This window comes from Macrobrachium rosenbergii, chromosome 53 (assembly GCF_040412425.1).
Source record: "Macrobrachium rosenbergii isolate ZJJX-2024 chromosome 53, ASM4041242v1, whole genome shotgun sequence".
NCBI classification, from domain to species: domain Eukaryota; kingdom Metazoa; phylum Arthropoda; class Malacostraca; order Decapoda; family Palaemonidae; genus Macrobrachium; species Macrobrachium rosenbergii.
Window position 1 is genome coordinate 43,870,567 of NC_089793.1, and position 23,213 is coordinate 43,893,779.

Sequence of the window (23,213 nt, forward strand, 5' to 3'; positions counted from 1 at the left end):
GCTTTCCCAGAAGGGAAGAAGAGGGCTACATGTTCCACGAACTTCTTCCAAAGCCTGGGACTTCTTAGGAGTTAAGGGGGCTGGCTTGAACTCAGGTCGAGCCGAGATGACTAAGACCCATAGGTCTTGGCCACTGTCCAAAGAACAAGGCAGTGCCCTGGTAAAAACCTTGATTACCATGGTATCTGGCAAGTCTTTGAAAGAATAAGGCAGAACCAAGTAAAGGTTTGTTCCTATGGGTGGAACCAACTCGGGACTTACAAAACCGGAGATCCAAATTAGGACAAAGTCCTTCTTCTTAGCACCAGAATTGCCAACAGATTGCCGTCTGGTATAGGAAGACCCACCCCCCCAACAGGACCAGTCTCCAGAAGGCAGGGTTCTTTCCAGGAATGGTCGTATCCGAGGAGAGAAAGCCTAAAAGTGATGGATCGTGGATCCATCAAGAGACTGCCTGGAGGAAACCAGCAGGTGCCCTCCAAGATCGCCGCCTCTCGTTGCGGAAGAGAATACCCTTCACGGCAAGGAGAAGCAGAGAGAGAACCCAGTCCAGGTGAGGCAGAGTCAGACCAACCTGCAGTCGGCAAGACCCTCCGAGGTAAGGAGAATTGGTACTCTGTCGAGGGAGGGGAGGAGCCTGGTGTTTTGACCTGAATGAACTCCTTGTGCAAAGGAAAGTCCAGAGAAAAATATTATATCTGGTCAAGAACACTCGCAAGCAAGGACCGCTGTGGCCGCGAAACTCTCGGCCCCTCGGGAACTGCAAGGGTTGCGAGTGATGAAGATTATTCATTGGGGGAGTGTGGTCCTGTCCCGGGAATCCTCGCGCTGAAGAATCAGCATGAAGTTCTCCGAAAAACGAGGGTGATTGCAACTTGAAGAGGAAGGCCCTCGCTACTTCCGAAGCGTAAAATCACAATTTTTAAAGTAAACTGTATTTTTCTTAACTATACAAACCTGAGGTCCTTTACATTGGGAATTACTTTTAGCATAGGCTGGAAACGGCCACTGAACTTTCAAACAAGGTGGATAGGCAGTTAACTACCATCCGGGAGGCAGGCATCCGGCGTGTCAGGATGTAAACATTCCAACTTGCCTTTCGACCCAGGTATCTGACTGAGGGGTGGCATGAGGTGGGCATAAAATGTAAAGGATCTAGGGTTTGTATAGTTAGGAAAAATGTAATTTACTTTAAAAATTGTGATTTGTTCCGACACAATATACAAACCCTCGGTCCTTTACATTAGGAATACTCACTGGTTGGAGGGAGGAATCTGAGCGAGTCTCCTGAACTGACTGGAGCTCACCACACCCTGTCTTCCCTTCCTGGTCGATAGAGCGAGGAAGGGAAAAACTGCCTCTGACAAAATGATCGGGTTGTAAGAAACACGGGATCAGTTGTCAGACTTCTGGGTCCCTTTGCATGAAAGAGGAATCGTCACTTAATGCAAAGTAGGCTAGGAAAAACTTGGAGTCAGATGACATAAGGCAGTCATAAGCATTGGGTTTGTCTTATAGTCATGGTCTCCCTCCCCCCCTTGCAAGGGGAAGGAAAATAGAACGGGAACTCCCGTTGGGTGCTTACCTACATCGACCGCCAGATCCAGCATGTAACGGCAAGTCCGCTCCCTGCCCATGGGAAGAGAGCCAGGATGGGGAGAAAGAAGAGAAGCCAGTCACTCCACATTCATTCTCCCATCCACAACCGCACATCTTTGGCGATATGCAACCTGCCCTGTTAGAGGAGCCGGGTAAGCTACACACTTGTTAAGCAGCCACCACAGGACCCAAGGAAAAAGTGTCCAAGGGCTTGTGAGCAACATCCCAGAGGTAGAAGGAGGTGAAGGTGGTCTGTTGGACCACACACCTGCCTTCAGCACCTGCACAACCGACATGTTCTTCCGGAATGCGAGGGACGGACCAATGCTGCGGACTTCGTGAGCTCTTGGACGAAGTGTACCGGTGTCGTCTTCTCCCGCAGCAGCATACGCTCTCCTTATTGTCTCATGAAGCCAAAAGGAGATGGCGTTCTTGGACACTTCTTTCTTGGTCGAGCCAGTACTAACGAAGAGTCATCGACACTCAGGCCGGAGACGTCGAGTCCGCCTCAGAAAAATTTCAGACGAACCTGTCTCCTTATAATAATAAGGGAGATGCAGGTCAGTAAGCAACAATTATCATCACATTTACACCCTAAAAAATAACATTCTACAATAGATTGCTACAGATGAGGAGAAGCCTCATGTTCTAAAGAGGTGTCCAAAAACTTGTGGGGGCAGCTTCAGAATGAAGAAAAGGGAAGATTGTCTGTCCATGCTAAATCTCATCTTCCAGTACCTTCATCTGTAAATCTCCTCAGAATACAAGGGGCAAAGAAATGCCGAACTCTGCAAAATCTCTCCCACAATGGACTACCTATACACCAGGTTGATCATCCCAAGGAACCTACATTAGGATATTCCCCATCAGTGAATCTTGCACAAGGCAAGGCACTCTCATCCAGTTTTACCAATCATTTTCACAAACAGCTTCACCATCCTTCAGGCCAGCCCTACGAGAGCTGTTAATCAGCTCAGTGGTCTGGTTAAAGTAGGATATACTTAAACCAGCTGGCCTCACCTTACCGGAGTGATTGCAGACCTGGGGAAGGGGAGGATATATATGTATTTGCTAAAATTCTGCTAAAATTCTGCTAAAATACTTGAATTCACCCTAAACTATATAGGCCTAATGCAGTACAGGTAAAATAACTTGAGAAATTTACCAAGAAGGAAATTTTACTGCCCTTTCTTTATATGGTAGAACTATAGAACAGCTCCGCGTGGGGTATTACCTTGGAAATTGACTTTTTCTACAGTATTTTGTTTGCTTATCAAGATTAACCATTATTTTTTGGCAGTAGACTGCAATTAACCTCAGAACTGACAAATTATTGTATGCTGGCCATCCTGGAATGCTATCGTGCATGTGCAGTGTTATAGGGGAGCTTTTGGTAAAAAGTGGATGTTAGGTAGGTTAGAGTATGTTAGGTTAGTAGCTATAGTCCCGTTTATAATGGGTTTCCTTAGCCAATCCCTTCTTGAACATATGGCTCCATAATGACTTGCACATGCATGGAACCATGGCATAACAACAACATGGTGTCTGGTCTTTCTCCCAACAATTTCCCCCACCCAAAACCCTGCGTTTCCAGAAGGTCCCCAACCTAGTTGGGTAGATATGAGTTAACAATAATTGACCAATAATAAACACCACCACCTCCTTCATCAGCAACACTAAAAGTAGAAGGAAAATCAATTTCCAAGGTAACAGGCTTAGTCCATGTGTAGCTGTTCTATAGTTTCATCACTTATATTTTTTATTTCATCCCCAAGGGGCTGCTACTTAACATGACGTTCCACAGAACTTTCAGCATGTTTAGTAACAGCCCCTTGTGGACGAACAAAAACAAACAAAGACGCTATACTTCTCATTATCTCGGTACACTTCTCAAATTCTCTCTCCTCTATTATATTTTATAAATCCATTACTATGTTGTTTAGTGAACACATTTCATTAATAAAGAACATCTTCATGCAGCTGTCTCCTTTACGTTAGGCCTACCAAGCCCAAGGCCTAGCCTGTGTGAAATAGTTTATGAGCCGAGTCTCCGGTCTACAGTCAACGCACCAAACAAACCAGAGCCTAGCCTGGAATTATCCTGCAGCAGGCCTATTCAGCCTACCCAATGGCATTTTCCCAACAGATCGTGTGAGCTAAGCTACCCGAGTTTACGTGGGCAGTGACAAGTAGGTATACTTACAACGAAACAGCCTACCCTCTAAATGGGGCAGTGCTGTAGACACAACTTAAAGCTACGAAAAGGCGGCTGAGGCCCAACTGTGGTCAACTGGCCTCTATGACAAGCCTTGATTTCAGTTTGCACACACAGCTGTAACGTGGAAGAGGCTCAATACCAAAAGCCCACGACCGAGCCTCAAAAGAGAAATGTCAATTTTCACACATCTAATAAACTGTTGGCAGAGCACGCGATACACTGCATACTTATTCAAAATAAAACAGAGAGCAATAACACAGTATATTATAATTACCCAAATAACCACATGCAGTAGCAGCAACCAAAGTGGGGATACAGCAGTTCAAAGTCTTCTCGCAACTCCGTAAGTGCTAGAAACAACCTAGTACTAGCAGTTGTACATGGTCAAATTCCTAGAAAAGCAGCGCTAGAGTTATTGCCATCTCCAAGTGGTATAAGAATTTTTTTTATTTCCTGTTTATCAATATTTTACTGCTCACAGTCTGCAGTTATAATACTGAAGCCTCAAAACACAAAGCCTTCTATCTGAAAACGGGGAATCTCAGAAACAACTATGGCGTAAATGTTGCGGTGTTAACGTACAGTAATAATACGAAGTACTCTAGCGCATGATAACTTATCACCTTCCTTAACTGCAATGTTGTTGTTATTTTGCTGTATGATCAATGTTTCTACGGATTGAAATATTGCAACCCATCCTTGTTCGGTATTGTACATGTCTGCGTACTTGCAATTTCTAAGATTTATTGTTTCCGATTGTTTATTATCTACATCCTGTCATTTAAAGATTGACGTTTTAAAACTTCTTTCCATGATTAGCAGTGTTGTAAGTGCCAAAATTATCATTATTAATTTCAAGAGAGAAAAAGTAACTTGTTTGGAGGATAACCAAGACAAAAGATTTCTCATGAACTAAACTAATCATCAGTATAATGAGTTTAATCAGTCTCTGATCGATATACTGAAGCTACAATAAAAGAAAGACATGAATAGATATTCAAAGTGATCAGTATAGACATGATAATCAAAATAACGATCACAAAATACACGACAATTCTAGATTTTAAAAAATTACAAAGAGCAGGCCTATAGCTTAAAAATGATAGCTCTTAATTTGGAATACCAAATAAATTATCAATAAATGGAATTGTATATGAATGGAAATTATTTACAGTAGTTTATAAAATGTTTTCCCAAAATTCTCACGACAAATCAACGTACACTGACTAAGTTACAGCGAGGAATTTCAGGATTGGTTATTTTAAAGCATCTCTAGTTGTATAGTTTTGAATGGACAAAACGATGAAGCTAGAGGCGTGATCACACCTTTTAAAATCCCCTAGAACTGTGAGTTTATGTGCGTTAATAAATTTTTATTTACTGCAGAATATTATGTTCGATGTTAAAGGCATGCTATCGGAGTTTCTTCTGCCTCACATGATTAGAATTGTCCTCCCGACTTTATATTGAAAATGATTCGCAAAGGATACGTTCATAATCCTCAGTGACAGACAAGATAATCCTAAGTTAGTGCCCGACTGAAATACAAAACATGAAAATGTAAAATTCGCCGAGGAAAGGACTCCCTTAATCCTGGGTGAAACGGCTATTCGTTGTTGTTGCTGTTCGAGATTGAGCCTCCCAATACGAACCCTTGGGCTTGGTAGCTACCGATAAGTGGAAATATAAAATGAGGAAGTGAATGAGACACCTTGTGTGGACCTTTAGAGTCAGACCCGGAAAGTCACTTTCTTTTTTTTAGATGTCTCAATAAGAAGCAATGTGAGAACAATTAAGAAACAAAATTAGATTTCAAATATATTAAAGAGTGCATTTATAGGACTAGAAACTGATTATCATGAAGAAATCTGCTCAGGAATTTTTATATCAGTAAGATAGTGATATTATAGCTTATAAAATTCATAGCGTATGGTTAAAATCTCAGGAGGAGTTAAAGATTTTAAGAAATTATTCCCTACGAACCAAACCAGGGAGTTCTCTCTCTCTCTCTCTCTCTCTCTCTCTCTCTCTCTCTCTCTCTCTCTCTCTCTCTCTCTCTCTCTCTCTCTCTCTCTCTTCAAGGAAGTGTGACACCTACTAGTCAGGCCACAGAACTATCACGCTGATAGGAAGATATTACAATGTATACGGTGTAAGTAAATCTTTCGATAATTCTCAATGAATTAACACTAGCACTAGAAATAAAGATCATTGCTTCTAAACATTTCAGAATCTATAAACGTATGAGATAGGAAACCAATACTGAATTCAAAGAATTCCTCTTGACTCATTTCTGCAATGTCTTTCTTCCCTAATTTGAATATTTTTTTATATCTTGTGCAGTTAAAATTACACGTATTCTTAGCTGTTTTGTCTGAAAATGCTGATTCGAGAAGAGTATAACGGGTCGCAATTGAAATAGTATAATCCCAAGAGCTCTCCGTTTCTTAATGTTATTATAATTCCAAAGAGTGAAGTTTTATACATACCGCTCATGCTATCCTTATCCGTTTCCGAAATTTGGCGTCATTAAATTTAGCAATTAAAAAAAAAGGCCTTAAAACTGGCAACATAACTGAACCGTAGATGAGAACTGAAGTTCCGTTGTTTTTAAGTTGTAACTGTAACTTCTGCGCCTACTTAATATTTATATTATACTGTATATGGGGGAACGGTGATTTAACTAGGAAACAAGCTGCTTACTTCTGCACACTCTCTTCTAACTGGAAGCCTGTGGTTGCCAATTCCCGTAACAGATATTTAACTAAGTGTAGGGTGGAAATAGCGGAGAATGAAGTTGAAACAGCAACACTGAAAATATGCTTGTCCGTAGGTCTAGAAGATCAGGTCCACACCTCCCCTCCCATCTCCCCACAAACCAACCAATATAAATCTTTTCACGGATAATATTTCCTTAACTACGTGCCACTGTAAAATCCTAGGACTGCCAGTCTTGATTGCTACTTCACTTTTGAGAAACATATCCGGTCTATCACTTCACGAGTTACATAAACAAACTGGGAGTGATTATTTCCGGATTTTTGGAGACCTGATTATCCCAAGAATATTTTTTCCTTTATTTTTCCATTCACTGAATATTGTTCCCTGGTCTGCTTTTCAACAACTAACTTGCATCTCATATTGCTGGATAAAAACTTGTGTTCTTTTGAATTTCTTCTTCCATATCTTTCTATTTATCTATGGCACTGTCGTTCACTTAGCCCAATGTGCATGCTTTATTTATGAAATATTCACAATTCTGATCATTCTTATCTTTCTTGTTACTCTTACAATAGTTCACTTATCATTAAGTGACTTTCTTATCCTGGGTTCTTTCATAAACTTTTTTATTATCCAGCACATGTTTCTGTTCAAATTCCTCAGGAATATCAATTAAGTCTGATTTTATTCTACCTAACGCTTTTCTAGAAGTGAAATGCTTATTTCATGTGTATGTTTTCGTCGCAATCAAATTATCTGACCAAAGGTGTAGCAAAATAATCGTATCAAAATTAATGCGTTTAAGTAAGCTCTCTGCATCTACCGAGTATGCGAATCTAACAGATTGTTTTTAATAATTTGATTCATCGTTTTTCCATAAACTTGTAAATAACTACTCGCATGGACGGCAGCACTGCATCTTGATATCCATATAGTGTCAGACTAAAATTGGATCACCCATCTAAGCTTGGAAATGGCATCTGCAAAGACCAGTGTAGCTAATTTTGTAGCAGTAGGACTTGCACTTTCCAGTATATTCCACGTTGCAACCACACCGTGTCTCCTGATATTGTGCGACATTACAGAAGATTTCCAGTGTCTAGCCATGCTACCCAGTTCCAAGTCTGTCGGTCTTGGTGCTTCTGGCTGACGGAAGAATGCATGTCCTTACACGTGTCCTGCCTGATATCAAGCAAGTTTTGTAGCATAGTCCTTTTTTTCTGCCAAACAGGTCATGTCTTGCCTCGTTAACCACTGAAATTGCACTGGACTTTACTGAGAATGCGAATGAGTCTTCACACATCCATGTTTTCAAGCATCCGTTGTTATCATGGAATGCGCAGTTGTTTGAGATTATAGAGTGAATTTCCTTTCTATTCGTGTTAGGGTTTTATCATTCAAGTTTCTTGTTATGTTGCAAAATCCAGATACACAAGTGAAGTACGTACTTGTATTTTCATCTCCACTCTAGACGAAAGCCTGTCCTTGCTTAACAAACAACTCACATCGTCCTCAGACAGGAATAAATACAACAGTGCCGGGAATGACCAACTTTTCTTTGAAGCAACGGTTGTAGTTACACATTTTAATGAATAAACTATGATTAAAATTTGCACTCCATTCAAAATTAACTCTTGTCCAGAGCTAGCCGTTTCCATACGTTGCAAGTGTGTTGTTACTCCAGTCCCAAACTTAGATTAGTGTTTTTATTTGTATATCGACATAGTTTGTAAACTTCTGTTAAAGTCTGTGGTCCTGGTGCTAGAGATATATGATGAATATTAACATTGTATATGACTAGTTCAATGTATAAAATTCTTATTCAAATTTTCTTATCAGCTTATGTTTGCTGACTTGTATTTTTTCGTCTATTGTCTTCTCTCTATTCTTGCAAAAGGTCTCTTTATATATATATATATATATATATATATATATATATATATATATATATATATATATATATATATATATATATATATATATATATATATATATATATATATATATATATATATATATATATATATATATATATATATATATATATTCTGTTAAAACAGAATTCCACCTAATAAAAGGAGCCCATAAAAACGCCCACATCCAGAAGTCAAGCCCGTTTTTCGCAAGTTTGAAAAAGAACTGATCAGACTACACCGGCTGAAAAATAAAAAATATTTCCTCGAAGAATGTCTCAAGGAACAAGCCCTTCCTAAAATGTACGGGTTCATGAGGACTCTGCTATCGGACCCCTTCCCTCTCTCACACGAGATATTCCTGGAGGAAAGAACTGAAAATGCGAAGTGCGAGATCTTTGTACTAGGCAGAGTGATTATGGAACCAAGTCTAACCTCCGTCTCCTCACATCGGACCACATGTGCAGGTATCTGGTTGCATTTTGTTCTGGCACTGTTGTCTATAATAGCGCGATTCATTCCAACAGACTTTCCCGTAAGTTAAATTAAAGAATAACGCTCGAAACAATCTTGAGCAGAAAGATAAAGTTTTAAATTTATCTAACACCCTCCTTACCGTAAACCAACACTTAGTCTTAAACCTTGGTTTATCTTTTACTCTCATGTCAAACCAGAAAAATAATCTAGATTTTATAGTTGTTTTTAACAAATTAATATCTGATAAAAATTGCAGCAGAGAAGAGATATGTTTAAAAGGCATTTTACTAAATGCATTAGCTGACCTTAACAAGAATACCCTGTCCCCCTAGATTTATGAGAGCCATCCCCTCGCTACAAAAATTAGATGTTTTCATAAGTAGATCCGACAAAGACAGCAAAATCGTGATTATGAACAAAAACTTTTACCTCAACAAAATCAACCAACTCCGTAGTGACACGAACACTTATGACAAACTAGCGAAAAATCCTCCCCAAAACGTCCCCACAAATTTTTTTTAGAAAAGTAAGATTAATTGGCAAAGATAAAAAGAGCATTGAACTGCTGAAGGAATTTAAAGTCATTAACCCAACACTACCTTACTTTTATGGCCTTCCCAAAACTTATAAAGATAATCTTCCATTCGGACCCATCATCTCATGTGCTGGAGCTTTCAGTTATAACATTTCAAAGTGGTTAGCCGGCCTCCTTTCCCCTTTCTTAGGGACATTTTCTCCCAGTCACATTAAACATTCTGAAGATTTCTGTCATAAATTCAAAGAAGCACATATACTTCACAACATAAAAGTTTTAAGCTTAGACGTATAGATTCCCTATTCACAAAAGTACCAGGACGTTCTACAGTTTTTGAGAGAAAAATTAGTACCCTATTTAGATCATTTCCCACTAGCCCTAGATAAAATAATAAAGTTAGTTGAATTATGTGTATCAAATAACGTCTTTTCATTCGGGGAGTCATTCTATAAAAAAAAAAATTCTGGTGCAGCATGGGCAGCCCTTTAAGTCCTGTTTTAGCCAATCTATACATGGAATATTTTGAAACTATAATAATAAACGCAATAAAACCTAAAGACATGCTGTGGATGAGATATGTGGATGATAGCTTAACATTTTGGGATAATAGGTGGGGCAATTTCAACGAATTTCTTTAAGAATTAAACGCATTAGTGCCCCGCATCAAATTTAAAGTTGAACGGGAAACAGACGACAAAATTTCTTTTCTTTATGTTTTAATACTTAGAGACACGACAGAATACAAATTTACCTTATACAGAAAACCAACATTTTCACTTTCATAAATTTACTTTTTTAGTTATCATGACATTTCTATCAAGACTGGCATGGCCAGCAATTTATTCTTGAGAGCCTTACGGATTTGCTCCCCAGATTTCCTGGAAAAGGAAATTGAACTAATCCGTAAGCAGCTGTCACCTTTAAAGTACCCTGACCATGTAATTGAGAAAGCAATCCATAACGCTGACATAATCTTCTACTGTCCAGTTCAAAACAAGACTACAGAGACGCCTAACAATAAAATAAAAATCCCACACCTGGACAGGATTAAGAATTTGACACAGACACTTGGAATCTCTAACCCTTTTGCTGATGTGGCCAGTCCTACATCGGTTTTACAGGTAAATCAATCCCCCAGAGATTAATACAACATAAACATTCAGTTAGGTATGGCCAACAGAGCTCAGCTATTTTTAACCACATAAATAACCATAATCACAGAATAAACTGGAATTTTTCATGTATAATTTATAGCAGCAATTGTTGGTTCAAAAGACAGATGGCAGAATCAGCATTGATTAAACAAAGAAATATGATGAACCTCTCAAGAGGAGCTTGGGACTCAGATATTATAGATAAGATTTTCCTCCAACCACCAATTAAGAAGATTAAGGAGAAATTGTCAACTGGAGTGACGTGACGACTGACCTCTAGATCTTTTGGTATAAATACCGCTTACTGTAACTTATCTCATTCATTACTTGCCTGAAGAGGAGACAGTTGTTCTCTGAAATATAGCATTAACTTTCTACATTTTGGCATTTTTATGGGCCCCTTTTATTAGATATATATATATATATATATATATATATATATATATATATATATATATATATATATATATATATATATATATATATATATATATACACACACACACACCCGTGTGTGTAAGTACAACAATATGCGATGAACTCTTAATTCTCAGTCACCAATTATTTATAAAAATATGAATCAGACAGCGCAAATGAACTACAGAAACTCCTCACAAATCTTTTGCCATAGAGCAAAGTGAGATTGTAATCGTCGTCAGCGACATTGAATATATAGCTCTAACTGCCCAGTTGTAATCAGCGAGTCAGTAGAAAACTAAGTTTACTCTAAAACAAAAATTTTCTCTTTAAAAACACTATGGCTCTGCGGAACGACCAGCAGATTTATTCTTTCCATTAAATGGTTGTGTCACACTTCCGGTGGCACTATCTTGTATCTTGTATCGCAGACTGTTGTTTATTGGTCCGTCAGAGATGAGGATGAAAATGTCATCAACATACTTGGCTCGCCCGAGTTCAGTCAGTTGTTATTTATGTTGCTTTTTTTCCCCTCGATAAAGAATGAACGTGCAATTTGTACTCATGACGTCAGACAAATGGACACACAAACAAAACACACACACACACACACACACACACATATACATATATATATATATATATATATATATATATATATATATATATATATATATATATAAATATATATATAATTTCAGTATTTGACTATTTGATTTCCCCTAATGAAAAACGGCTCCATTGAATACTGCGGAGGAGAAGATGGTCACTGTCACATTCATACTTGAACTGCTGAATCGAAAGTGGCTGGCATAACTTCATGTCCATAAATCACCACAACATTAGCCACTTCCTACACATACTCAGAAAGCTCATCAACAGCATGTCGAACCTCTTTACATACTTACCCTTGCACTTCTATAATGCGCACACTCTCACTTCTTTGTTTTTATGGTCCTTACTTTCCATTTCCTTCACTCCATCTGTTCATTACTTCCTATCTTCCTATTAACAATTCTGAATAACATGTTTTTCACACACACACACACACACACACGCAAAAATGTGTGTGCGTGTGTATGTTTGTGAGCATACATATATAATAAATACATACACACACACACACACACACACACACACACACACATATATATATATATATATATATATATATATATATATATATATATATATATATATATATGTGTGTGTGTGTGTGTGTGTGTGTGTGTGTGTGTGTATGTGTGTGTGTGTGTGTGTATGCATGCATATATTCATATGTACTGAGACTGCTACGTAGCTGTAGATTGTAACTGAGCTTTTATGAGTACAGTTTTGAAAACGAGTGATGGTCAGATATATGAGTGCGCTTTTAGGGGGAAAAATTACCGTTAGTTTTATGTTGAGCCGACTCAGTGTTGGGTATTTTTGCCGTTGGCAGGCTATGTATGTTCGAAGACCAAAATATAGGTTGCATAAGAATACTCGTATAGGAAGACAAATATTCTCTCTCTCTCTCTCTCTCTCTCTCTCTCTCTCTCTCTCTCTCTCTCTCTCTCTCTTCAGTTCAGTGTCTGGGAGATATTTTTTAGCACAAAGAGAAACTGGCTACTATACTGCGTGCTTCAACAGTACTCTATGCACATGGGGAAAAAGAGTTTACCACCACCCCCTAAGGATGACGAAAGTTACCGATAGTGTAATTAACCTACACTGCAAGGCCTTTCCTTTGTCAACTCCGCATATGCAGTCTCATAAAAGAAACTTACTGCCTGGCGTCGATGTTGCTAGAATCTCTCTTGACAAATAGCTGCAGCAATTTAGAAAGTTATGCCCGCAACAAAAAGCGCATAAGGATCCTCATCACATGTTTCTGTGGGCGGAGGAGCCACCCAGAGGAGGCGTTGGGCAGAGGTGAAGGTGGTAATAGAACTTGGGACTATAATTATGTTGCCCTCTGCCTGCTCACTCACCTCTTGTTACTCGGCGTCTGTCTAGACTCTTAGACTATTGCACTTTAGTTTGTTTACTCGCAGTTAGACCATTATTATTATTATTATTATTATTATTATTATTATTATAAACGCTAGTCGAGGAATGAAATCACGAATATACACACATATACATAAAATTAAATTCACAGATGTTGGCAGGGCCGAAGATGTAATCCTCACGGGAACCTCTTGCAAGGAAAATACAGTCTCTCTCTCTCTCTCTCTCTCTCTCTCTCTCTCTCTCTCTCTCTCTCTCTCTCTAATTACACACACAAAAACAAACACCTTTGATGCGACCTGAAAGGAAAAATGTATTTGGGTTATGTGTTCCATGTCAGAAAAATCATAGTATTCCTTAATGGAATATTAATCTTCAGAATGAATTGCAGTCTCTCTTATCGCCATTTCGTCTTATTCATTTCCCATTTAAATATTTTCCCCTTTTTCTTGCTTCTTTTCCCTTAAATTTTTCTCCTTCCTTCAAAGTTCTGTCACATCATTTGTTGATCTATTTTGATTATTCTAATCTTCCATTCTTCAGAGAGGGGAACGGATAAGGCATGATAATGCATCGTTACTCTGCATTCCTTTCATCTTCATTTTGCTTTCATTCGTTTACTCGCAAACTCCTGTGGGTAATTCTCTCTCTCTCTCTCTCTCTCTCTCTCTCTCTCTCTCTCTCTCTCTCTCTCTCTCTCTCTCTCTCTCTCTCTGTGCGGATTCCGATATGAAAATAAACAACTTTCTTCACAGGCGCAGCCTTTTTCTTCCATTTATCTTCATGGTCTCTCCTGAAAGTTCAACCCTTGCGATTTCCGATACAGGGAAAGAACTTGTTGACAAACTCGTCATACCCTCCTTCCTTTACATGGTCATTCTTTTTAGTCTTGGTTGGGTTTGGGTCCTGTTCATATAGTCTTTCTCTTGTCGTCTCTTCTATTTTATTGTTCGTTCTTTTGCTGACTGACTCACTCGAAGATTTGTTCCGCTGTTTCTTCTTCGACTTTGTGATTGCAAATGCAGCCCGACTCGTAAGCCTGGCATCTCCCATGGCAACACGCAGAAAATCAATTTGCTTGCCTCTGTGGATGAAAGGCGTAAGCCGGCGTTACGTAATCCTGTCTGGCTTACTGCTTCACCGCTTCTCCTACTACAGTATTATTGTTATCATAATTTTTATGATTCCTACATGGAAAACTTAAAAGGCCATTAGCTTTGATAAATAATTCAGGAAAGCAACGGGCCCAGTTACATATTATTGACACAATTTTAAAAAAATCATTTATGCTTATTTTGCTTCAAGATGCTATTCTTTAGGAATCTCCTTTTTCTTTGTGTCCTCTGCTTTCGCACTGACGCCTCACAAATTCGGGCGACGGCCTGTCCTTTAAGCACTCAAGATTATCTGGATAAAGTGAGTCAGCCTACCTCACAGATCAGATTTTCGCAAATCAAATCTCTAGGAACTATTGACGTTCGATTATCATACTTTTATAGATATTATATACGATTTTTCTTCCCACGCTATTCTTGCCTTGATCAGGCTGAAATATAAACGAAAGAAAACAAAAGAGCAAGCCAATCAATGTAATTCATAACAACACGATTGGAACGAATGTTTTACTAACGAGCATTCATCTGATGATAACATTTGCACACGTTATAGCCATCTTTTCGTTCAGTGGAAGGAGCATTTCATGAAGCAGTGTCCTTGTTGTCATCTCATGAAATTACGACAAAGATAATTAATTTCTGCTCTTGCGTAAAATCTAGTAAGCTTAGTAATGTATCGTTCAGAGACTGACATGTACAGCACTGCATGTTGTCCATTAGTTTATGAATTTCAGTCAGAGAGAGAGAGAGAGAGAGAGAGAGAGAGAGAGAGAGAGAGAGAGAGAGAGAGAGAGAGAGAGAGAGAGATTCTGTCAAAATTAAAATATTAAAGCCTTAAAGGTCATTTATGTCCGAGGTTACATTCTGAAAGCACCCACAGATCAGAGCGGAAATCGACATAGTTGCAACGAAGTAACTTGCAGAGAGAGAGAGAGAGAGAGAGAGAGAGAGAGAGAGAGAGAGAGAGAGAGAGAGAGAGAGAGAGAGAGAGAGAGAGGCACTGTGATACAAGATCTGCAAATCGAAATTTAGACGAATTACGCTTTACTTTTTCTGCAATCTTTGAAGCATTTCTTTTTTGTTACACAACGTTTTTTCTCCAAACTTAATTCCCCTAAAATTCAATCACCAGGGCCTAATTAATTAAACAATTTTTTCCTGTCATTGAGGTTTCAAAGTTTTTTTTTTAGGCATACATACCTCTAGATAATATATGTAATAAAGAATATTCAGCCAGTTCTGTGTGCTGGAGGATATAGGCCATATTAGAGCATTTCCAATTATGGACTAAAATTAACAAGTTCGTCTGAGATCGCAAAAGAAAAACATAAACCCAAGCAAGGAACTGTCTCTGTACAATTTGTGCATCACCAAATGTTTACGTTCCACAAAACAATTAAGCTGAGCATCAGTAGACGAAACGCTATCCTCCTTGATATAGAAAATGTTGGGCTAACACGTGTGATTCTCCTAAAAGATAAATTGTTTGCGTTATGGCTCTGATATGTTAGCTGAAAGACAGGGCTACCCAGTGACCAAATGGCACATTCAGTTATATTGTGTTGCTTTAATTCACAACTTCATTAGAGTTTTATACCTTATTTTGCACATTCAAGTGATTGGATTCTTGCTGGTTTTATTCTTTCTTCGTCATCCCCAGTATAGAAATAATAACCTATTAAACAGGGTTATATGTTGGTAGCATTGTGGCACTTTTCTTGGTGATCTGGCACCGAGTGGGTATCTCATGATCTGGCAGCTAAAAACAGTTCGTCGTACCAGTTGTCCGATATTACAATGGTTCTGCAATCTACGACTACGAGAATTAGTTTCATGTAAGGTAGATGTCTTCACGTGAATTGTCATTTATGGATTTTATAATGTTTAATTTTAAAATTAAGAATTGTGGCGTAATCTCTAAAGAAAATATTGTAAGGACATTGGAAAAGTTTAAAAAACTATGAAAAATATGACTACGACAACGCAATCGAACGCACATTCGCATTAGTTAAGGAAGCTGAACGCTGCCGCAAAAGGTTCTTGTTTACATAGGATGTGAGGGAGGAGGAGGATAACTGGTAGACAACGAGTCGAAAATGGCTCTGTCGTCTAGTTTTACGTGTGCCATATATCTTATAACATTACTGATAAGTGACCTGAATGTTCAAGGAGCTATAAATCAAAATGTGATGAAAGAACCGACAATAACAGTAGTGTTGTTAGCCCGTAACAAGGAGCACACTCTCCCATACTTCCTGACGTTGTTCGAGAGACTGGAGTACCCAAAGAATCGGATGTCTCTATTTATTCGTTCCGACCATAATCAGGACAAGACCATCGACATATTGGAAGATTGGTTGTTCAGCAATAAACATCGTTACCATTCCGTTAATGTTATGCTTGACAGAAGCACCCCCAGGCTGTACCCGTCTGAAGTCAAGCCGACCCAATGGGGTGACGATAGATTCGACCATTTAATCAGCTTGAAAGAGGAAGCTTTAACCCTTGCTCGGAATTCGTGGTCAGATTACATATGGTTCCTAGATGTCGACGTCTTTCTTACAAAAAGCAATATTCTGTACCTTATGATAGGTGAGGATAGGGCCATCATCGCTCCTATGTTGAACTCATTGGCAACCTATAGTAATTTCTGGGGAGGCATGACTGAAGATTATTGGTACACACGAACAGACGATTACATCCCAATTTTAGATCGGAAGCAAACCGGCTGTCATGCAGTGCCTATGGTTCATTCATGTGTGTTGGTAGATCTGAGGTTGGTTGCATCTGATAATCTTACTTTTTCTCCAAAGAATTTGAGTTCGTATGAAGGTCCCCATGACGATATTATTACTTTTGCCATATCTGCAAAGTTAGCAGGATTAGAAATGCACGTGTTTAATTATGAGAAATATGGATTCATACCACCTCCACTGGGGGAAAATCAAAATCTGGTTATAGATTATAAACAGTTACAAAGTTTGAAACTGGAAGTGCTGGTGGATCTTCCTCCACTGCAAGTTTCAACACAGTTAGCAAAGTATGTACCAGCATTACCGAAAAAGAACAAAGCTGGCTTTGATGAAGTCTATCTCATCAGTTTGGCGAGGAGACCAGAGCGACGTGGAAGGATGCTCCTCAGTTTTGACGAGTTGGGTCTGAATGTCAAGATCTTTGATGCTGTCGATGGCAAAAAGCTTAATGAAAGCTATCTCAAAGAAATGGGGGTAAAACAGATGGAGGACTACAAAGATCCTTGGTCACAGAGAGACATGACATACGGAGAAATCGGCTGTTTTCTGAGCCATTACTACATATGGGTTGATATTGTGAATAATGGACATAAGAAGGTATTGTAGCCTACTGTAATATAATACTTTTACAAGGTTGTTTGCATGTTAACGGCAAGCTAGAAAGTATTTCTTTACTAGCAAAGTATGTTGCTTACATTTAGGGATCCAAAGTAGTTTATGTAAAAATTAAAATGTTATAAGTTTTAGTTAATATTGTAATTAGAATACAGTAACCATTAACTTAAAGTGGAGACATTACAGTACTTTGCATCCATTTCTAATTTGTTTTACTGATGGGAATGGTAATAATATACAGTATTTGTCTCCCCCCTCTTTTTTTTTTTATCAAATGAATATCCTATCCCTTAGAGTAACCATTTTTACATCCTCCACCTCAAGATGTGCAGGAAGTGGGGCAAGCGTAGAATGATGGGAACACGTTCTGCAGACAAAAACAAACCTAACCTTTCCTGGAGTGCCATGTCCTGACCTAACCAGACCTTACCGTCCCAACTTCACATAGGGCCCAGTACCCTGGACCCCCCTAAGTACACTAAATATGTAATATATAATAATAATAATAATAATAATAACAATAATACAGTAATAATATCCATTGTAGCTTAGGGCCATATAAATGGAATATACAAAGTAGAGACAATACAATACACACAATCTAGATACATGAGATAACATGATAAAAATGGTAATCGGCAATATCTACACAGTTGCTGAAGCAGTAGAAATAATAATATTGATTATAATAGTAAAAAATATTGAAAGTGATGAAAATTAAGAAAACAGATTGCATACAATTAATTTCCAGCTAGGGACCTTAGGTGGTTACAGAAGCCAGGTCCAGAAGTTGACATACGAAAAGTGAAAATAGTATATCTCAGTAATAATAATAATCACAGTAATAATAAAGATAATAATAATGGTAATTCTAAGTATTAGCTCTGCTCCTGTTTTGACCTTGGGAACTGGTTTTTTCTACACTTTTAGGGCGTCTGCTGATACTGGCGGTGCATTTGTTTGTTGTCGGCCAAATGGAATGTCGCTTCGCTGTGTTTAGCACTGGCCCAGGGGGGTTGGCTACCCATATGTTAACAAGTTATTGCACTTGCCGGACGGGATATGAACCGTTCGAAACAGACGTACCCGTGCTCTGTCTCGTGAAGATCGCATATGGAAACCCCTTGTTGGATGGACTTCAGGGGTTAATTACAGGTTAATTATATTCGTGTGACAAAAACTGAAGGTAAATCCATAATTAGCAACCAAAAAACTGTAGAAAAAGTCAAGTTGGAAACTGCCACCAAGGAGCTACTACTTAGATCTACCATAATAATAATAATAAACATAGAAATATAATAAAGACAATAATAATAATAATAACAGATTCTGCAGATGACACTTAATCTAATTGTAAAAATAGAGAATAAGATACACAGCAACTCAGGCCTACCCCGTGTGAAGGAAGATAACATCATTAATCTTTCCCACATTTTAGATCTTCTTCTTGCCTCACTGCTTAGGATGCTTTGTATGAACGAATTGCTGCTGTTTCCCAGTTGGGTGATCAAACTGGACATTGCACCCAGCAATAATTTTTAAATTATCCAGACGGTTTTCTATGAACATACGCATGGCAGAATGGTAGTGAGGTGTGTCGGTGAGGCGTCTCAGAATGTCGTTGTGAACAACGGTGATAAGTCTCATGGCCTCTCAGGTAAAGTTCATCCAAAGGGAACACCCATATATATGCCGTAGCATATATATGTCTCGGTGAGAAAAGGCGAACCTCTTTGCAGTCATGTTGCCAGTTGCACATAGTTTATGACGCCTCTGTTCTTCATCTGCCGCATCTTTTAGGTTGTACATTATGAAGTGGCTCAAATACGCAAATTCATGCACAAATTTTAGACACTGATTTCCGAGGGAAATTGGTTCTGCAATATGCTTAAGCAGTCTCAGGAGCAGTGACACGCACTGGGTCTTGGTTTTATTGTGCAGGATGTCAGAGTCCTCGGCATATCTGCAGCAAGTGTCAGTTAGTTGCTGGAGACCTTGCACTGATGAGGAAATAACATTGGAAAGGCCTGATCCCATCATTCTGCAAGCTACCCAAAGAAGTATCTCACTACTGAATACACTTCAGTGTTATAGGAATCCATCCTAACTTAACCAGAGCTTGGGCCCTGCTTTCTACATGGCTGTAGAGGCCCTACCTCTCCAAACACCCCCCTCCCCCACCTAACTTTCATGTTAACACATCTAGAGTAGCCATTTTAAAATCTTCCCACTTAAAGCAGTAGGTTATTCAGTATTTTGTTTCCTAGTCAAATATATGAACCTTATGTCTGACCATTAGTTTTGATGCCAACCACTCATTTTTGTTTTCCCAGCACATAGGGAAAAGTCCAAAAACTAGTGAAATACCCAGTCAGAAGGTAGGCAATACATAAATCAATTAATCAATCAAAAAATTCTTAGTTCCAAAAACCACCAGAAATTTTCTAAAAGATAAAAATTTAGCAAGAACAGTTACATGGATGTATCCTAACTTAACTTTATTGGAACTAAGGCACAGGTACTTATCTTAGACAACCCCCCCTTTCCCTTAACATGACTTAGAGTGCCATAAAATTTGTATAATGAATTAAAGAGAGGCATCCTACTTCTTGTTCATAGTTTTTGTCTCTGACAGTTTAGTTTATGGTAATTGTATATTAGGTTAGGCCAGTGGCTTAACAAACCAAAGTATAGGAAGATTTAGTACAGCCAAATTAATTAATTTATAAAAAAGGTATATTGCTACTGAACAGGACCCATATCTACGCTTCAACGTACCACTTCAGAGGTGTAGGAAGTTTCAAGAAAACAATAAGATTACTGTACAAGAATGAGATCCAAAACTGAACAGTGATCATTGATTTTATGCAGTTCTGTGTAACAAGATATTTCTTTCTTTAGGACAGGCTCCCAAACTTTTTAGACCATTGACCCCTTCTGGGAATCTTTGTTTGACCCCCAGGCATGTAACATAAGTAAATAAATACAAGTGATAAATTTCCTTTTGTATATGAGTAATTTACCAAGTAGTAATTACATTGCTATTATATAGTTCCTACTTTTCGCGGCAGCTTAAGTTTTTTTTTTAAATTTTGCGGTAGCACTCATATTGTTTTGGTGTAGGTAACAGACCCCGCCCACTTTTGGGGAAGAATAGGTAGGTACAACCGGCTCAGTTATTCAATTAGTCCAGCACTCATTGACTGATGACATCGGCTGTTGGGTAGCTTTTGTGTTTTACTTTGTTTTCACTGGTTGTTTGCCGACATCGCCAACTTTTGGTGAAGTACATTGTGGATTTTGGTAGCACTGATCTATCTTAGCTTAGCTATTTTCATGATTGTGACTGAACTATGTCAGACTCGAGTGTTTAAGCATTAGGTATTGCAGCAAGGGCTGCAAGACGACACTAACATCTGCTTGTATGACACTCATACTATCTGTACTTCTTGTAGAGGACCAGTTTGTTCCTCTGACATTAACTGTAATGAGTATAAGGAATGGGATCAGGGGAAGTGGATAACTTTGAATTCTCATTTAGCGAGACTTTAAAAGAGACAGAAAGAGAAAGGCGGCTGCTAAAGCTGAAGTTAGTTTGCCTCATTCTCCTGATGTGTCTGTTCCATCGACTCCTGTGACAGGTTTTTCCCCAATTCCTAGTCTCTTCACTCTACCTGTAACTCCTTTACCTGGCTCCCTACCTTCCGAGCCCAGTGCCTTAGCCAGCCTCAAAGCCCAGGTAGATAAGAAATTTAATGTTTTTGTAGATACTGTAACCCAACTTGGGCCTTCCATTGGGATCATGTAAATGAAATGTTGGTGCAAGTGTTGTGCCAGTGGAAGAGGTGACTTCTTGTCCCACTGATGCTCCTAGGCCTAGGTAGGTCAGTGGAGTCTGCCCACGGGTAGTGTCCCCCTCAGTCGAGCCTGTTGCCGGTCCCAGGTATCAACAGACAGCCAATGGAAAGGCATCTTACTGGATGTGTAGTGGAGGATGTGGCTATCCGGCCCTATTGGATCTCCTAAACTCGGTCCCTGTCAGACACCCCTAAACCTGGGAGGAGGCATACTGTTGGTCCATGAGAGTCCATAGGGGTTTTGCCTCTGGGTAGTTACTCCTCAGTCGATCCTGCTGTCTGCAGGTTTCGATGGACAGCCATTGAAAAGGATTCCGAATATACGTGTACGCTGTATTGGCGAGGGACCCCAATTCCGCTGTGGGCAGGAGGCACAGTCATACCACAACTCTCATTTAAGAAGAGCTCCTGTCAGCTAGTATCAGCCAAGTGCCCGGCGGGGGTGTGTTCAGCGTCGGCTGAGCTCCCAGTGAGAGGAGGCAGTATTATGGCTGATCGCACAACTGGCGTCAAGCGGCTAGTTGGTGATACTGTACTGCCTTATGTTTTGAACATTCAATAGCAGTCGAATGCCCAGTGACGCATGTTGATGCAATGGGTTATGAGCACCTGAGTGAAGGTGAGCTGAGCCGAGAGCTCCAACCACCATTTGGCACCCGATCGTCCTATGTGGGCGATTGCTCGTCTGACGCCAGGCGGTCAGCTGGTATCAGCCCCGACCACGTACCAAGCTCCGTGCGGTACGCCCAGTCAACAAATCCTCTACCAGACCCTCCTTTAACAAGTGAGGACCCGGTCCTCTAAGTTCTGGTGGGAACAAGACTTCTCAATTTTTGGAGAAAATGGGAAGTAAAGAGTACAGAACCATGGGTGATAGAAGTCTTGAGAGAGGGTCACTCAATCCCATTCAACATAAAACCTCTATTGGAATGAGTGCCCATCAGCTTGACGGCCTACTCTGTAGGCTCAAAGTGGTTTTTAGCCCGAGGCTACTTCTCTGCTCAGGAAAGGGATTACAGAAATTGTGAAAGACGTGAGCTTGTAGAAGTTTTACAACCGTCTCTTCATCGTACCCAAGTCATCGGGAGGGTGGAGACCTGCCCTGGAAGTGAGTGCTGTGAATTTCTTTGTTAAGGTCACAAAATTCAGAATGGAAACCAATCAGTCATTGCTGTCCTCCATCCATCAAGAGGATTGGATGGTTACGATAGACATGGACGACGCATACTTTTACATTCCAGTCCACTCGGAATCCAAAAAGTACTTAGATTCGTGTTCCAGGGCAGGATCTACCAATTTCAAACCCTCTGTTTCGGTCTTTCAACGGCCACACAGGTCTTCACCATGATTTTCACCATGTTAGAGAAGTGGCTACATCTGATGAGCATAATTATATGCCTGTACCTCGATGACTGGCTCCTTCGCTCCCCGTCAAGCGCTCGTTGCACAGAGGACTTGCAAAAGACCCAGGATCTGGGCCTCCTGATCAACTTTTCCAAGTCACAACTAGTCCTGACTCAGTAGATCATCTACTTAGGAATGATGATTGACTCAGATTTTTCAGGCTTTTCCATTACAGAGAAGAGTTGAGACCCCTGCAGTTCTTCCTAAAGGCCAGCTGGCATAGGGAGATGTTTCCAGACTCATTTTTCTTCCCCATTACACCCAAAACCAAGGACAACCTTTAGTGATGGCTGGGAGAAGAGAGATTCTTGGTCAGGATGTCGTTTTATCCTCTGAACCCAAAACTAACTTTATTCTCAGACACTTCAGATCTGGGATGGGGAGCTCATCTACAGGACTTTGAAGTTGCAAGGACGTGGTCGTAAGAAGAAAGACTGCTCCAC

The 23,213-nt window shown here is 39.5% G+C and overlaps 2 protein-coding genes across 3 annotated transcripts in view; one reads left to right on the forward strand and one right to left on the reverse strand.

Annotated features, from left to right (window-relative positions):
* The window catches only part of LOC136834420 (BAG family molecular chaperone regulator 1-like), a 121,391-nt gene extending 117,144 nt beyond the window's left edge, over positions 1-4,247 (reverse strand). The window contains exon 1 of one of the 2 annotated variants that reach the window (XM_067096999.1): positions 4,092-4,247. In XM_067096999.1, coding sequence (XP_066953100.1) covers positions 4,092-4,105 — 14 coding nt within the window. In that variant the 5' untranslated portion in view covers positions 4,106-4,247. Of the gene's footprint in view, positions 1-3,802; positions 3,940-4,091 lie in introns of those variants that run through there. The other variant, XM_067097000.1, reaches the window with a different exon arrangement.
* Positions 4,248-16,183: 11,936 nt separating this feature from the next.
* LOC136834421 (glycosyltransferase 25 family member) overlaps positions 16,184-23,213 on the forward strand; it is a 62,769-nt gene continuing 55,739 nt past the window's right edge. Inside the window, exon 1 of the mRNA XM_067097001.1 lies at positions 16,184-17,491. Within this exon, the coding sequence (XP_066953102.1) occupies positions 16,238-17,491 (1,254 nt within the window). The 5' untranslated portion in view covers positions 16,184-16,237. The remainder of the gene's footprint in view (positions 17,492-23,213) is intronic.